Source organism: Larimichthys crocea, chromosome VI, assembly GCF_000972845.2.
Source record: "Larimichthys crocea isolate SSNF chromosome VI, L_crocea_2.0, whole genome shotgun sequence".
NCBI classification, from domain to species: domain Eukaryota; kingdom Metazoa; phylum Chordata; class Actinopteri; family Sciaenidae; genus Larimichthys; species Larimichthys crocea.
In genome coordinates this window covers 22,869,476-22,886,237 of record NC_040016.1, presented here as the reverse complement: position 1 = coordinate 22,886,237, position 16,762 = coordinate 22,869,476, and the positions used below count along the sequence as shown (strand labels likewise).

The following is a 16,762-nucleotide window of genomic DNA, read 5'->3' as shown; positions in this document are numbered from 1 at the left end:
ACACACACACACACACACACACACACACACACACACACACACACACACTCTCTGCTTTAATATTTTATCATCCATCCAAAAACAGACGAGTTTTTTCAACACGTCCTCCCAACTTATCAGAAACAGCTTCAGTGACTGAAACGAGCCTGCAGTCCATCGAGTCCACGTAAACCAGGTTTGACACAGAGGACACACAGGACATGTCATGATGGAGGCTGTCTCCTCGTCTTCCTGTCCGTCTCTGTTGTGGCCTCTAGTCTATAGTCCTCACCTGCCTGATCATCTCAACACCTGTTCCTCATCATCTAATCAACCCAAGAAGAAGTCAGCAGCCTCTATGGACTAGGGGTTGCACAACTTCAGATTTTTTTAAGTCGACACTAATATGATGAAAGTCGAGTCGACGTCGACTAGTCGCCGGTGACGTCATCGATATTTTCAGTAATTATAAAATCACAGGAGGAGGGAATGCTTTGCAATAATCTGTATTGACTGACGATGCACAGCTGTTACACAGGAAGCATGAAGTAAACACAACAAGCAGCAACTCAGCTGTTAAACTTAACAGTAACATCTACACGTAAATCTACAGAATACTGAACAAAACAGTTTGGGAGGAAAACAACCTGCAGCCTAGTGACCGTCACAGTCCTGCTCAGTCACAGGTTTTCGGTCCTGGTTTGCAGGAACACGAGCGCATCTACGTGCGCTGGGTGAAGGCTCGCCTGGTGTCGCGTGATGGTTTTACCAGCGAGTGAAAAAATCCTCTGGCTTGTCTCTGGGACAGCCAGGTAACGTTTGCCTAACTTGGCCAAACGGGGGAATCTCTCCTGGTTCTGGGCCCACCGCTGCAGCAGGTTCTGCATGGTGGGAATTTGCGATGTAAAATATGGGATTAGTGCAGCATTAGCGACTAGTCGACGCCAAGCTCTAAACGTCATTGTGGCGTAGTGAAGTCGACTAGTCTGTACAACCCCTACTATGGACATGATGTCTCACCTGGTGTGTTTTGAAGCAGCAGTCCTTCCCTGAAGCTCTTCTGGACCTCACCTGGTAATTCAACTTTTTGTCTTTCTTTGTTTTCTCGTCGTCTTTCATCGACTTTGTTTGTCTTGCCTCGAGTTTCCAGGAGAGGTCTTTGTACAAACTTTTCTTTCCTGGACACACTAATGCATTCCTGAGTAGAAAAAGTTCCAGTGATGTATTTTGTCCATTAGTTTGGAGACATTTAGCTTTTTATTTGTTTGCACAGGTCTGATATCTGCACAAAGACATCCAGACGTTGGTGTTCTTGTAGATAGATCACCTTCCTCTGTGTGTGTGTGTGTGTGTGTGTGTGTGTTTGCCCTCTAATGTATTCCTTATCTCCGGGAACATAATGAATTAGCTCTGCTCTCAGATAAGATAGGGGGGCGTGTTTGATATTGATGTGGGCGTCTGCAGTTAACACAGCAATTGGCTTCCAGCCTGTGAAGATGTGGAGATAGGGGCGGCGTGTGAAGAGGCTTTTCTCATTTAAGGAAGCACAGATAGCATCGCCGCCCACACAGGGAGGCAGCGATGGATTTAACTGTAACGAGATCAATTAGCAAACATGAGACGGGACGTGACGGCTGAGACACAGAGGGAAGACGACGTGGAGATACATCTGCTTCGCTCAGGCGTGTTGGGAAACCATGGTTTACTTCATGGGTCTGTAATTTACACATTTCCAATAATTTTCTGGGTATTTCTTTTTAGAGGATGGAGATAATGTTCTGTAGCTGCTGTTAGATCAGTCCGTCAGCTTGGCGGTGAGCTCAGAGCGACGGGTACCCGTCGCTCTGAGCTCACCGCCAAGCTGACGGACTGATCTAACAGCAGCTACAGAACATTATCTCCATCCTCTAAAAAGAAATACCCAGAAAATTATTGGAAATGTGTAAATTACAGACCCATGAAGTAAACCATGGTTTCCCAACACGCCTGAGCGAAGCAGATGTATCTCCACGTCGTCTTCCCTCTGTGTCTCAGCCGTCACGTCCCGTCTCATGTTTGCTAATTGATCTCGTTACAGTTAAATCCATCGCTGCCTCCCTGTGTGGGCGGCGATGCTATCTGTGCTTCCTTAAATGAGAAAAGCCTCTTCACACGCCGCCCCTATCTCCACATCTTCACAGGCTGGAAGCCAATTGCTGTGTTAACTGCAGACGCCCACATCAATATCAAACACGCCCCCCTATCTTATCTGAGAGCAGAGCTAATTCATTATGTTCCCGGAGATAAGGAATACATTAGAGGGCAAACACACACACACACACACACACACACACAGAGGAAGGTGATCTATCTACAAGAACACCAACGTCTGGATGTCTTTGTGCAGATATCAGACCTGTGCAAACAAATAAAAAGCTAAATGTCTCCAAACTAATGGACAAAATACATCACTGGAACTTTTTCTACTCAGGAATGCATTAGTGTGTCCAGGAAAGAAAAGTTTGTACAAAGACCTCTCCTGGAAACTCGAGGCAAGACAAACAAAGTCGATGAAAGACGACGAGAAAACAAAGAAAGACAAAAAGTTGAATTACCAGGTGAGGTCCAGAAGAGCTTCAGGGAAGGACTGCTGCTTCAAAACACACCAGGTGAGACATCATGTCCATAGTAGGGGTTGTACAGACTAGTCGACTTCACTACGCCACAATGACGTTTAGAGCTTGGCGTCGACTAGTCGCTAATGCTGCACTAATCCCATATTTTACATCGCAAATTCCCACCATGCAGAACCTGCTGCAGCGGTGGGCCCAGAACCAGGAGAGATTCCCCCGTTTGGCCAAGTTAGGCAAACGTTACCTGGCTGTCCCAGAGACAAGCCAGAGGATTTTTTCACTCGCTGGTAAAACCATCACGCGACACCAGGCGAGCCTTCACCCAGCGCACGTAGATGCGCTCGTGTTCCTGCAAACCAGGACCGAAAACCTGTGACTGAGCAGGACTGTGACGGTCACTAGGCTGCAGGTTGTTTTCCTCCCAAACTGTTTTGTTCAGTATTCTGTAGATTTACGTGTAGATGTTACTGTTAAGTTTAACAGCTGAGTTGCTGCTTGTTGTGTTTACTTCATGCTTCCTGTGTAACAGCTGTGCATCGTCAGTCAATACAGATTATTGCAAAGCATTCCCTCCTCCTGTGATTTTATAATTACTGAAAATATCGATGACGTCACCGGCGACTAGTCGACGTCGACTCGACTTTCATCATATTAGTGTCGACTTAAAAAAATCTGAAGTTGTGCAACCCCTAGTCCATAGAGGCTGCTGACTTCTTCTTGGGTTGATTAGATGATGAGGAACAGGTGTTGAGATGATCAGGCAGGTGAGGACTATAGACTAGAGGCCACAACAGAGACGGACAGGAAGACGAGGAGACAGCCTCCATCATGACATGTCCTGTGTGTCCTCTGTGTCAAACCTGGTTTACGTGGACTCGATGGACTGCAGGCTCGTTTCAGTCACTGAAGCTGTTTCTGATAAGTTGGGAGGACGTGTTGAAAAAACTCGTCTGTTTTTGGATGGATGATAAAATATTAAAGCAGAGAGTGTGTGTGTGTGTGTGTGTGTGTGTGTGTGTGTGTGTGTGGCCTCATTAAAGAAAACACTCGCTCCGTGCTGAGGCGCAGAGATGTAGTTAAGTGTAATGAAGTGAGTGAGGAGAGTCACATTACAGTGAAGGAGGAACGCTCAGCTCAGGATGGAGGTTAAACACCGTCAGAGACTTCACCTGAGACACTCGTCAGGTTTGTAAGCATCAATATTAAACGGCTGATGGACAAACTGAACGCCTGCAGCACATCCTGAGGACATCTGAATAAAAGATCTACCTGCATGGAGTTTGGAAAAACACAGAGGACACGAGATGGACAGAAAGATTCTTCAGTCAGAAAACATGTTAGAGAAAACAAGTCTGAAAGGTCCAGATGTCAGAGTGACGAGGACGTAGTCTCTGAGACGTCCCCGCAGACTGTCTAAAACCTGGATGTAGTCTCTGTGACGTCCCCGCAGACTGTCTAAAACCTGGACGTAGTCTCTGAGACGTCCCCGCAGACTGTCTAAAACCTGGACGTAGTCTCCGTGACGTCCCCGCAGACTGTCTAAAACCTGGACGTAGTCTCCGTGACATCCCCGCAGACTGTCTTAAACCTGGACGTAGTCTCTGAGACGTCCCCGCAGACTGTCTAAAACCTGGACGTAGTCTCTGAGACGTCCCCGCAGACTGTCTAAAACCTGGACGTAGTCTCCATGACGTCCCTGCAGACTGTCTAAAACCTGGATGAAAGCCTGGTTGCTCAAACAAACCACCTGTAACACCCACCTGTCAATCAAAGCGTCCCCGCTCTTAATCCTGCATAACTTTAAGCCTTAATATAATGTGAACAGGTGAGTTGTATATAAATTCACCCTCAGTACAGTTGTCATGAACGGGGAAATTAGCTACAGAGACCAAAACTGTTTTTTGTACCAGGCTGTAAACATGTTTATTTCTGCTGTGAAGTTGGACATTTGGACATGGGGACTTATGGAGACTGACTCACTTCTGGAGCCAGCCTCAGGTGGACGTTAGAGGAACTGCAGTTTGGCTGCAGTGCACAGCAGGTGGGTGGAGGGTCAGCAGCCTGTGATCTTGAACATCTCAAACTATATTTGTCGTGTTTTCCTCAGACAGTTTCTTTTAAAGCTCGTTAGTAAAACAATCAGCTGGAGTTAATGGATTCAGCAGCCGTCAGTATTTGGATTTTTGTGCATACAGAAAACGCTGACTCATCTGAAATCAATCGCTCTCCTCCGCCTCTTTTTTTCCTCTGTTCATTATCAGCTGTTTGTTCGACCTCCTGTGCAGACGAAGCTGTCTGCTGCTGTTTGTTTTGTGATGTGGTTCAGCCCCTCCTGAAGGTGGACGCCTGATCTCACAGAGGACGCAGAGACTCGTGTCTTTCTGTCCAACACCTCAGGATGCAATCATGGACTTGTTGTGGAGCTGTCAGTCAGCTGTCACTTAGAATAAGAGCGGCGCCTGCTGCTGAAGCAAAGCAGTGTTTGAGTTTCCATCAGAAACTAAGAGCTCTTACATAAGTCATAAATATTAATAGAACTGTAATATTCTCCATCTCATCAAGACGTTTATATTCATGTGAATGCTGAAATATTTTTTCTCAGATCAACTCTGTCAGTGCAGAAACATGAGCTCAACATATTTACAATACACGCCTGCAACCTGCAGTTCCTCTAACGTCCACCTGAGGCTGGCTCCAGAAGTGAGTCAGTCTCCATAAGTCCCCATGTTTCACAGCAGAAATAAACATGTTTACAGCCTGGTACAAAAAACAGTTTTGGTCTCTGTAGCTAATTTCCCCGTTCATGACAACTGTACTGAGGGTGAATTTATATACAACTCACCTGTTCACATTATATTAAGGCTTAAAGTTATGCAGGGTTAAGAGCGTGGACGCTTTGACTGACAGGTGGGCGTGGTTACAGGTGGTTTGTTTGAGCAACCAGGCTTCATTCAGGTCCACGATGATCCACGTCTTTGCAGATTTTTAGATTAGCTGGGAGGAGGAAGACGTAGGACTATTCTATGATCTAATTCTTATTATTTGCAGCTTTGAGAGAAGTGACAGCTCTGGCCTGTTTGTTAGCGTGAGGTCACTGAGTCATGTTGTCGGCAGCTGATTGACAGCTGCAGGATTTGACAGAATGATGCGACCTGTTATCTGTGTCTGATGGAGCAGAGGACAGACTCAGCATCACTGACTCTGGGTTTAAATCAGCATGCAGCTCTCCAGAGCTTCACTCTGCAGTGATCCACAAGAACGGAGCTGCAGAAGAACTGCAGGAGGATTTCATGACATCCTGAAGATGTTTGAATCCAAAGCGTGCAGTCAGGAACTTTAATGCTGCTCTCAGTGTACGAACACAAACAGGCCACGGCACCATCTTGATGTTTTTACCTACTTATTTTAGACATTCGCTTTATAAGATTTTAGTTTTGACATATCAGTGCTTGTAGACACAGAGCAGCATGATCGTCACTCAAACATCTCAGCACTGTATTTTCAAAGAATGAGTGAGAACGTGTTTGTTCAATATTTTTGATAAAAGTTGCTTCACCTGTTTGTTTCTGGGCGGGGTTCGACTCTCAGCACAGACAACTTGTCACTTTGTGAAGTCACCTCACAGCCTCCAATCTCTGCAGACTGATGAGCCTGCAGATCCTCCTCCTCCTCCTCCTCCTCCTCCTCCTCTTCCTCTATCCTCTGGGATGAAGCTCAACAGGCTTTATCACTTCTCTGCTTCACCTGCCAGCTTCCATCATCATCATCATCACCACCATCACCCTCTGCAGACGGAGGCTGCGGGTCAGCAGCATCAGTCTGAGGCTTTGAGTGGAGCAGTTTCTTTCTCTGGACTGATTGGCTGATTGAGTCCGTCATCAAGATTTCTGCAGCTAAAGTCTGGATGAGTTTAAATCAGAGCTGCTCGCTTCAGTCAGACACTCGGTGTAGAACAACAGAACTCTGTGGAATGTTTCATGCGTTTCATTTGAATCAGCTGTCGGGACTTCATCTCGTTGTATGAATGTGTTTTTCAGTAAAAGGCTCGGAGCCGTCGGCAGCAGGAATGTGTGCATCTGTAATTTTGTGCATAATTTTATTCAAATTTCTGACTGTGGGTCCCTTCGTTAATTATTTAAAGCTTCCACAGTCACAGAATCAGCAGTGAATGACCCTCTGTGCCTTCTCAACACACACTGAGATCATTTTATATTTTAAATCTTCAAACTTTGGAAGCAACTTTGTTTCCTCCAGTGTCAGAGTGTAATCCCACTGTGTAACTATGTCCAGCTGTACTCGAGTATTTGTTCTGATTACATTACTTCTGATCAAAAACTAGTGAGTCGACAACTTTGCCAACAGCCAATCATCAACCAGGTCACCAAATGTTTGGAGAAGTTGCTGAAGTCAAAGGTCAAAGGTCAGGAGTTCAGAAAGTGTTCAGGAGCCTCTGATGTCTGATGCTGTATTATTTATTGACTCTTGGCCAAGGAGAATTAGAGACACTCTCAAAGTTCATCAGAAGTGCCTGAGTCGGTCTCACATTCTGCCCAACTCATCCTGGTGGATCGACTTTAAACCCCAAGATAACACCACAAATACTACACGCCCAGAATGAGTCACAGAGAATGTCTTTACCCATGGAGGTGTTATTGTCAGCATGTTCTAGTCTGGAGACACAGATATCTGTTTACGCAGATTGGACCGTCAACAACAAGCTCTTCTCCTCTGCCATTATGTCCATAGAAGCTGCTGAGCCTGGTTACCTCCTCTTCTTCTTCCTGGTAGTCCATAACGCCTGTTGGTACAAACACTCGTCGCTCTGAGCTCACCGCCAAGCTGACGGACTGAGCTAACATGAGCTAACAGCAGCTAAGAGACTGAGCTAACATGAGCTAACAGCAGCTAAGAGACTGAGCTAACATGAGCTAACATGGCTAACAGACTGAGCTAACATGAGCTAACAGCAGCTAACAGACTGAGCTAACATGAGCTAACAGCAGCTACAGCTGTCAGCAGTTTACTTCACTGTCCATCATAAACTCTGTAAATCACAGAGAGTTGAGGCGGAGCAGCCGGAGGACATCAGAGGGAAAACCAGAAAACATTTCCTCCATAAAATATGATCCAGTTTCTCCAAAGCGTGTTGAAGGCCACATATAATCTAAATATAATTATTTAAATATGTTTTTGTTTGTCTGAGGTGGTTTAAGGGTGCGCTGGATTTTCACACCTTGGGGCCTGTCCTACACAGAAAGTAATGTAATCATATTCTTACTGTTAGAAACGTAATCTAGTCCAAACACAAAACAAATCAAGATGCATAGACACAGCAGACTCATCTGAGGACTCATAACTTCATAAATAAGAAAAGATGCATTCACAGAGTTTGTGTTTCATTTTTCACGGCTCATTTTCCTGAAAGACAATAAACCTGAAATATGAGCGTCTGGAAATCACACCCCGAGGCTCCAACTGAAAACAGACTCTCAACTTATTTGTACAAATGAAAGTGAAAAATCTAGTCCCAAACAGCACAGATTGAATTCAGCGTCTTCAGAGACTCTCTGATATTACATCTTTTCATGTCCTTCAGTTTGCAGACATCATCGTCCTGCAGGTGAATATAACAAACTCAACCTTAATAACTGCCTGCAGATCTGTCATTGTCACCGTCATCTCCTTTAAGGTCCTGACATTCACACGTTGTAAAATAAAAGACAGTGACCGCACAGTTTGAAAAGACGAAGTTTAATGTGTTTAACCTCAAAGTTCAACCTCAACATAAATCACCTGAACAAGCTGAGAGGGGAAGCTACCTGAAGGAGAACTGCAGGCCACGTAGTCTCTGTGACGTCCCTGCAGACTGTCTAAAACCTGGACGTAGTCTCCGTGACGTCCCCGCAGACTGTCTAGAACCTGGACGTAGTCTTTGTGATAATTAGTTTTTGTTTTCAGGTGTTCCTGCTGCGTCACCTCCATCCCCAGTTTCTTTCAGCTGCGAGCAGTTTCCTTTGTGCTTCGCATCATGTGTCCATCACCACAGCTGCTTAAATACTCAAAACGTCCCCCTGAAGTATTTCACAATATAAATTCATCATTAAAATGCTGCAGGCGGACGGGATTCAAACGTCTCCCCGCTGACAGAAACACAGCTTGTGACATTTAGAATAAAAAATATAAAACAAGCAGCTGCCAAACAAATTAAAACATGACTCCCTGTTTGTGTCGCAGCTGACAAAAAAGTTTCTTAAAAACTTCACTTTTAAATTCACGGGAGACAAAAAAGAATTCAAGCACAAACTGAAGACCAGAATCAGTTTAAACAGTTCACTAAAACCAACTGTGAGGACTGGATGAGCAGAGCTGGTGGTGCTGGGACACAGGGACAGGAAGGTTAGACAGGATTCACAAAAAAGACGTTTCATGAAGTCTTTCATACATCGGGTTCGTTTGACAAGCAGCAGGTGATGAGGTGATTTAGTTTACGGAAGTCTCTGACAAAATGGATTCATGAAGAAGATCCATGTTCATCTTCAGTGAATGGACGAAAGACTTAAAGAGAGACAGAGAGTAAAAGAAATTCAGTTTAATCCCATCATGTTTGTCCTGATCTGATCGTGTTGAAGTGGAGGCTGTTTTGTGTCTTTGTAGGTGTTTTTTATGTCTCTTTGTAGTTGTTTTGTCTCGTTGTAGTTGTTTTTTGTCTCCTTGTAGTTGTTTTGTAGTTGTTTTGTCTCCTTGTAGTTGTTTTGTCTCCTTGTAGTTGTTTTGTAGTTGTTTTGTCTTCTTGTAGTTGTTTTTTGTCTCCTTGTAGTTGTTTTGTAGTTGTTTTGTGTCTTTGTAGTTGTTTTGTCTCTTTGTAGTTGTTTTGTAGTTGTTTTGTGTCTTTGTAGTTGTTTTGTCTCCTTGTAGTTGTTTTTTGTCTCCTTGTAGTTGTTTTTTGTCTCCTTGTAGTTGTTTTGTCTCCTTGTAGTTGTTTTTTGTCTCTTTGTAGTTGTTTTGTAGTTGTTTTGTGTCTTTGTAGTTGTTTTTTGTCTCCTTGTAGTTGTTTTGTGTCTCTGGTTTCACTTTATTTCAGGACGACTTGAAAGAATGAACTTCAGTGAAGCAGGGAGACAGTTTTCAGAACTTGTTGTTGAAACATCATGGAAACTTTTTTACGGTGTGCAACTTTTCTCCTGATTTGTGTCTCTGCTCCTGAATCCAGCTGTTTTAAAAAACGCTGCATTTAGTTTAAACTAAACAAACATCCGTCTTCAGCCGTTTTCTATCACATGAGCACAGAAGAATAGATTCTAACGTGGCTTTAACCATTCAACAACCCTCAAAGAACTGTCAGCCCTTCAGCTCAGATGGAGACAGAACACACACACTCCTGTATTTGTGTGTTTGTCTCACATTCATTCATCGACACGACAAAAACAGTCGTAGAAGTTTCTCTGCAACAATGACAAGAGTTCATGTTTATTCATGAAACCTTGACAAACGCCAGAACAACCCTCGAGCAACACACAGCCTACAGAAATAGGCTGCAGTGTGTGTGTGTGTGTGTGTGTGTGTGTGTGCGTGCGTGCGTGCGTGCGTGCGTGCGTGTGTGTGTGTGTGTGTGTGTGTGTGAAACAATAGCATCGTGACGTCTTTCAGATTCACGTCTGTGAATGAAATTCTGATTAATTCCACTGAAATCAATCGATACTGTTACGATGAGTCCAGGATCCTGCAGGGACGACAGTCTGTGACTCCTGAATCTCGAGTTTTGCGTTATCTTCCTCAACAGAGATGTCTTATCATCGATGAGAACGATGACTGAAATCAAATCATTGTATTTACATCAACAAGCCAGGAGACAAAGACACAGATTGATGATCCTTTTAAGCTCGACGTCGCAGTAATGGTGCTGAACTCCGGTCAAACCTGATTTGTGGGTTCAGTCAGAGGAAAGCTGATCAGGAGAAACCAAAGTAAGATTAGATTTTCCCATGATTGACAAAGACTGAAGGAAACTTCAGACTGCAAGCTGCTTATTGGAGATTACCAAAGAAAGACATGATACACAGCTGAGAGAGTGATTAGAAAATCCTGTCATCGAAGGTGATGGAGGTGTTGGACATCTCGCTCAGAGCAGCATGTGAAGTCTAAACTCTGCCAGGTGACAGCAACAGTCAAATCTGAGAATAGAGAGTACTTAGAGGACTTTATTTTTAAAGCATGGCCATGAACATGGCTGCTTCCATTGGTGTACCATCAATCAGCATTCTAACAAAGAAGCAGGTTTATTCCACAACAGCTACAAGAGCAAAAACACAAAGACGTGACGTCTTGACGTCTTGACGTGTCCTCGGTCCCTCACGTGTCGGTCCATCTCAGACCGTCTCTGATGGGAGCCGGCAGAAAGTCCCATGTTGCTTTGCAGGCTTCCTGCTCGGTGATAAAGCAGCGGTTAGCAGCTCCGTGGAAGATTTATCATCATTGAGCTGACGAGATACTCTATTACATCTGAATACACACACACACACACACACACACACACACACACACACACACACACACACACTGCAGGTGCCTAAGAGGATCTTGGGAGAAACGCCAAACTCTGCTGGCAGAAAATCAGAGCAAACACAAATCAGCAGCCCGCCCGAGCAGCAGAGACCACCCCCACGCTGTAATCAGACTGTTCTGTTGGTTTTTATTTTTTAATTTACGTGCGAGTCAGACGAGGCGAGCGCCATTAAACTTAACGATGGTTAGCTGGAACCTGCATCTGTTCTTCACTCGGGCGCCTGCGGTGAAAATGAAATGAGTGATGCCAAAATCAGAATCTTCCTATTGGCCGTTCAGATGGTCAGACAGGAAATGATCCTGTCAATGGTAATAATCAATATTCAGACTTTGATTTTCTCGTCTGAACGGTAACCTGAGATCTGCCAAACTCTGAGTTTATCGTATTATATTATTGTGTCTTCATGTGTAAAGTAACATTAAACAATTGAAATAGAAATAATGAATGAATTAATAATTAATGAAGCTGTTTCTAGTCTTTTCATGTCTTCACGTCACCACGACGCAAACAGGACGACACGAATATGCAAATCTTGTCAGGTTTTCTCTCCTGAGAGGATTTTCTGCAGAAAGTAACTGAGGTGCTGAGCTCACCTGTAGCTCCATCATATTAATACAGAGGCCAGAGAGAAAAGAAGACGGATGATGGAGAACAGAAACATTTGAAAAGTTCTCCGTCATGTTGGTGAGGTTGTAAGCTTCAGGCTGTAAGGACAGAACAAGATGAAGGCGGTGTCAATCAACCGCTGCACCAGCTGATTGCTGCTGACAAACGTTGTCTTTCCTTCCGGTTCAGTGCAGCGACTTCGAGTTCAGTGATGCACCTGAGGGACATAAAGCTCCTCCAGCAGGAGGCCTAATGTGCTCCTCAGGGTTTCATTTGTGCACACGTTGGAAGCGAGTACCTCAGAAGGTCAGGAGGTCTGATGGGTTCCACGTCTGCACAACACAGAGAAGCACTTTGAAAAACACTGTTGGCATTTTTCTGTTTGTGCGAGCGGCTGCATGAGAACATCACTGACCTTTATGTCTCTGCGAGACGAGCGTCCATCTGACGAGGTCAGACTCCACGTACGCCGCCGCACACGGAACTCATTTGGTGACTTCTCCTCTTCCTCTGTTTCCATCCATTTCATCATCAGATGTTTGGACGAAACTTTCACCGAACCTTTTGTCTCGTCAACCATGATTAAAATTTTCCGCCCAAATGAGCGACTGTTGGTGTATAATGACTGCTTTGAACCACCTGTTTCTGCTGCCTGTATTTTTATCTCTGCTTCTAAGCATCCAGACATCAGCAGGACGAGTTTTCAAACTGCACTGAACCGATCTGAAGTCATGTAGCCATTACAGAGCAGTTTATATCAGAGTGCCGATGTTCAAAAGCCGAACACGTCCTCTAAAACTGACATTCATAAGCCATTTGTTTGAAACGAGAGGTCTGACTATGTTTCCTGTTTTTATAATTATGAATCCATCACATTCTTTCACGTGTTCATGCTAAATTCTGACCCTGCCATCCAATCCAAACCCTCAGCTGTAGCCCATCAGAGAGTCAGAGATGCTGTTCTGTTCATACTTTGGTTGGTACGAGTACTGATCAGGTCCACCTTGTTCTTTTTCCTGTCATTCTCTGTGAAGCACAGAGATCTAATCCAGCCCACCAACACCAACAACGTCTGATTAGATATTTGTGTTAACGAGGAAATGCACTTAATAAGGTTGTTGGTAGAAGTATATAAGAAACTCTTGTATAACCACGAATAAAGAAACGTCGTGCTTTGGGTCTAAAACATTTATATTGAAAGTCATTTGTAAGAAATATAAAATATTCATTAATTTATTCAAAATATAAAATGAATCAAATCAGTCATCAGTAACAGACTGGCTTCTTTTTCTAATGAAGACCTCCACAGCTAACACACTGCTCCAGCAGAACATCTCTCTGAATGAAAAGCGACTGATGCAGAATCTCTTTCTTTACGTCTCTTCCTTTTCCGTCTTTTTTCTGTCTCTGCTCCTCCAGATGGAGACGAGGAAGCGTCTGGCCAAGATCGTGTTGGTGTTCGTGGGTCTGTTCGCCCTGTGCTGGTTCCCCAACCACGTTCTCTACATGTACCGCTCCTTCCACTACCACCAGATGGATCTGTCACTGGCTCATCTCGTCATCACCCTGCTGGCCAGAGTCCTCAGCTTCTCCTCATCCTGCGTCAACCCGTTCGCCCTCTACCTGCTCAGCGAGAGCTTCCGAAGACACTTCAACAGGTGAGAGTTCCTGGATCGGGTCAAACTTCAGTCTAGGCTTTATGTCCGTTAATAATATTGACCATGATACAAACATATTCTAGATTCTGTCAACAAATCCCAGGATCTCTCAGCTCCATTGATTCCCACTGTTAAAAGAAACATTCTGTCTTTGAGTTCAAATCCCTCAAACAACAAACATGAACACTGGAAACGAGATCGGAATCAGCATCATGGACCAAGGATGTTAAGTTGGATCCTTACGTTACCAGAAGCGTTTCCAACTATGTTCAAACCAAAAACCTCTGTGGTTGTGAAGTGCCAAACACGGCAGTTCCTCAAACGTCCACTTGATGCAGGACGAGAAAACAGCTTCAGATCAGCTCTTCAGAAATCTGTGGGTGCCGTCCATTCGTTACAGTGTCAGTGGTTCAAACCCATCGCTGCTTCCCAACATCGTGATGGCATCACATCTTTTATTAATGACTCAAGTTTGTGAAGGAGCCAGTTAATGAATCACCTCATACAAATAACTCCAAATACACGTCTGTCTGTCTGTCTGTCTGTCTGTCTGTCTGTCTATCTATTTTAAGAAGAGTTACTAAGATGGATTTAAAGCTCATATTCATTATAGAGGCACGACATTCATATTTGGACTGAATCCAGAATTCTCAAAATACAAAAACACTTTTAATGGCTGAAACATTTAGTGCTATATAAGTTTGTTGATTCATTTTTAACCTTCCCATGCAGAGGGTAAATACTGCAACAGTTCAACAGGGCAAATATTGACACGCAGATGCAGATTTGATTTCCTGCAGTCAGCTGAGATTTGGCGTCTTGTGGCAGTCTGCTGTTCGGCATTGGCAGCCTGATGTTTTGCGTTCAGTGATGATGATAAACTGCCTAATCAAAAATGTCCAACAGGTTGATGATTTGTACGTCTCCGAGCACTCAGGAAAACATTCAGACTCTATAACTGCATCACAAAATGAAGTAATCATGGCCTCGTCATTTTCTAAATCTCTTTCTGAGTGCTCCCGCTTCATTATTCAACCTCGGCAGGATGGAAACTCTCTTCAAAACTCTTCACGACAGCTCCAGCACAATCCTTCCCAAGACTGTGACTGTCACAGTCAGACAGTAACCCGGGGAAGGCTTTGTGCTTCATTTGGGTCAGATTTGCTGGCAAATCCTGACACCTCGGAGGCAGCAGAAAAACGGGAGGCAAAACAAAATGTGCCGGTGGGAAGAAATTATAATGAGCATGAAGCGCGCACCATAATTCACCTGTCTTTGGGTTTATTTCTTAATACTCAAAAGGGACTTTAACTGTGTTATTGGAGAAAGTGTGAAAAATGTCCATAAAGTACAGAAATGTTAAGCCTTCGCCTTTTGTACCTGGAGAGAGAGTTAACTGTATTTATTACCCAGTTACACAAAGTCTGACTTCTGGACGTTTGTTTCATTTTTTTATCGCTGCTTTAATTCAGATTTTCCTTTAGCAACCAACTGAGCTAAACGCCGCCCCAACACCGACTTCTTTTAAGATACGTATGTAAGTTCACTTATGTGACTTATGCCTGGAAGGCAACGTTACTCACCATCTTATCCTGACCAGAGTACGACCAGCTCACAATGTTTACCAAGGAAACTTTATTTTGAGAGTCTTGCAGATGCTGCATATTTATTTTTGATAGCACATCATATTTTGTAGCGTATGGCCACAGGGTGTTATGTTGATTGATGGATTAAACAAATTGCCAAAAAAAAAAGAACAAAAATAGTGAAAAATGTCCCACAGCCCAACGTCATGTTGTTAAACGGCTTCTTTGTCCAAGCAACAATCCAAAACCAAAAGGTGCAGTTACCATAGAAGTCGATGAAATCTGACAAATGTTCGAGACTGAGACTTGAACTGGTGGTTTTTCATGAAATGGATGAATCTTCTATGTTAAATACTGAAGAGTTTTCTGTCTTGTACTGTTGGAATCTGTCAGACACTCAGTTCAATCTTCTTCTTCTTCAGTCAGCTGCGATGTGGTCGAGGTCCCCGCCCCGAGCGCCAGGCCAGCTACCTGCACAGCACCTCCCACATCCGACTCACCTCCATCAAGAAGACCACGCCCACCGCCGCCATCAACCCTCCAGCAGCTAACGGCAACTCCAGCAGACAGGAAGTGGCTCTGTGAAAGTCTGCCATGAGTTTCAGTTTCCCCTCATCTCAGCAGTTCTGCAAACACAGGACTCCTGCAGCTCTGAAAGCTGGAGAGGTATTGTGGTGCAAAGTGTGGACTGTGTGGACTGGTCGAGGAAACTTTACACGTCTTAGATCCATTGACTGAGTTTCTCCATCATCTGAAAATCAAACAAAAAGTGCCTCTTGGAAATACAAGGTCAGACATTGAAAACACTTCACTTTTCTACAGCCACAGTTCTCCAGATACTGTTTGCTAAAAGTATATAGGAAAGGTGTTGGAGGAGGTTAAACTTTCACAAAAAGAAAAGAAAGAGGACAGACAGTCCTGTTGACAGCATGGTTACTGCACGAGCATGTCTGCTGTGAAAGCTTGTTTCTTGTGCTAAGTTGCTGGAATGTGCATCGTTGATTGATCTAAACAGCCATTTTTATCAGACATGGAGCGACGTCCCCAGAGACAGGAGTGAGTCGTCCTCGAATCCAAGGACATTTCGGCAAATGCTTGGACCCACTGAAAGATTTTGAGTTGTGGGTTGGTCGCTCTCTGATCTCCTGCTACGACTATTTGGGGGATTCATGAAAATGCATTTGTAGCAGTTAATACAACCAGAAGCCTTGTAAACTGTCTCAGCCCGCGTGGAGGAAAACCTCTTTGGTCAATGTTTGCTTTGTGTCCACCAGGTACAGCTCTGTCTGACAGCACTCACATTCTCCTGGAGTGATATTTGTCAATAGTGTCTGCAGGAAGTTGCACTGTGGGTAATGAACTCCGACAGGGTTGTGCCTTGTCACCGGTCTGTTTGGGATTTTCATGAATGAGGTCCAGTATGGTGGCCTCAGAACTGTATCGCTACTTTTGCAGAAAACATTGTATTGACTTGGCTTCACCAGGCTGTGACGCTCCAGTTTATACTTGGACAAGTGCAGCAGATTGTGAAGCATTGTCGTCACCTCGAAGTCCAGCCATGTTCAGAAACTCACAGTACCTCAGGACCTCTACTAAACTGGCTCATATGGTACATCCAACATTTACATTTTCATTTAATCTGTATCAACACTCTCTGAGTCTTTATTTCTTCTCCAAGCCACTGGATTTTAACTGTATCAGCAACAAACTAAACTAACAGCAAATTAAGGCAACACTTGGTGAATTCCCAAGTTCTTA

The 16,762-nt window shown here is 44.1% G+C and overlaps 1 protein-coding gene across 1 annotated transcript in view; it reads left to right on the top strand.

Annotated features, from left to right (window-relative positions):
• Nucleotides 1-16,269, top strand: part of nmbr (neuromedin B receptor) — a 40,298-nt gene extending 24,029 nt beyond the window's left edge. The window contains exons 4-5 of the mRNA XM_019254692.2: nt 13,180-13,418; nt 15,427-16,269. Coding sequence (XP_019110237.1) covers nt 13,180-13,418; nt 15,427-15,589 — 402 coding nt within the window. The 3' untranslated portion in view covers nt 15,590-16,269. The remainder of the gene's footprint in view (nt 1-13,179; nt 13,419-15,426) is intronic.
• Nucleotides 16,270-16,762: the final 493 nt, after the last annotated feature.